Here is a 1,003-nt window from a genome sequence, read left to right as displayed (position 1 = left end):
TGTCACATTTGAGTACTCGAACGACGTGTAGCTCAGGCCAGCCCCAAATGTCCACTCCATGGCGCAGTCTTGGAACCCCTCGCGGCATTCCGAGTTGACGCGATGGAAGTACGGGAGGTGGATGTTGCCGCTGGCCTGGGGGTACGTCAATGGGAGCTTGGCGGACGGATTCACGCGACCAGAGATGACGTCCGCGATCGCCTGGCCGCCTTGTTCACAGGGCAAAAAGCTATAAGAAAGTAGCTTCAAGTGTCTTGACATCAACTAATATATTAACTAGAACAGCTCGTCATAGAACGACCAATACAGATAGATATATACTGTAACACTTCATGTATATATATATATATATTGGTGAGTATTCAACATATTCGTATATATATATATATATATATATACGAACTAGGCCAAAATAATCACCAAGATACTGTATATATATATATATATTGGTGGGTAAGTACTCAATTGCTACCACTGTACATATACATACATATATGTAGTGTATAGACGCTTGATATTTATGTATACATATACATATATACAAACTTGCTATTTCAATCTAACGATATAGAAACTTTGATATTTCATCGCGTAAAAACTCATACTAGTAGCATCGAAAAAGTATTGGAAAAAGGTGCCCATGCTTCCATACCTGACAAGCACCGCAGCCGCCAATTTGTGCGCGCCTTGGAGCAGCCGTGGCCGTCCTTGTACAACCACGAGGATGACGTTGGTCGAATGAATGGCTGTGAGCGCTCGGACGTACTCGAGCTGACCGTCCGGCAGAGCCAGCTCGTCGATATCTCCGTTCTTCTCGGCGTAGGGTGACTCGCCCACGACCACAATCGTGTAGGTGCTGGAGGCAGCCAACGCCAAATCGGCCGTTCGATTGCCGATGACGTGGCCGGTCGTGTCGACACCTTCGGCGTACCGGACGTTTGCAAACGTGTGATTGAGGGCGTCTCGAACAGACACTCCATGCGGAATCAACGTCGAGTTGTCT

The 1,003-nt window shown here is 46.8% G+C and overlaps 1 protein-coding gene across 1 annotated transcript in view; it reads right to left on the bottom strand.

The window, feature by feature from the left end:
* The window catches only part of H257_09115 (hypothetical protein), a gene marked incomplete at both ends in the record, with an annotated part of 6,127 nt that overhangs the window by 2,396 nt on the left and 2,728 nt on the right, over positions 1 to 1,003 (bottom strand). The window contains 2 exons of the mRNA XM_009835232.1: positions 26 to 229; positions 653 to 1,001. Of these exons, the coding sequence (XP_009833534.1) occupies positions 26 to 229; positions 653 to 1,001 (553 nt within the window). The remainder of the gene's footprint in view (positions 1 to 25; positions 230 to 652; positions 1,002 to 1,003) is intronic.

The sequence above is a fragment of the Aphanomyces astaci genome, assembly GCF_000520075.1.
Source record: "Aphanomyces astaci strain APO3 unplaced genomic scaffold supercont1.22, whole genome shotgun sequence".
Lineage (NCBI taxonomy): Eukaryota > Oomycota > Saprolegniomycetes > Saprolegniales > Verrucalvaceae > Aphanomyces > Aphanomyces astaci.
Note: the sequence above shows the minus strand (reverse complement) of the source record. Positions and strands in the feature narration are given on the sequence as shown.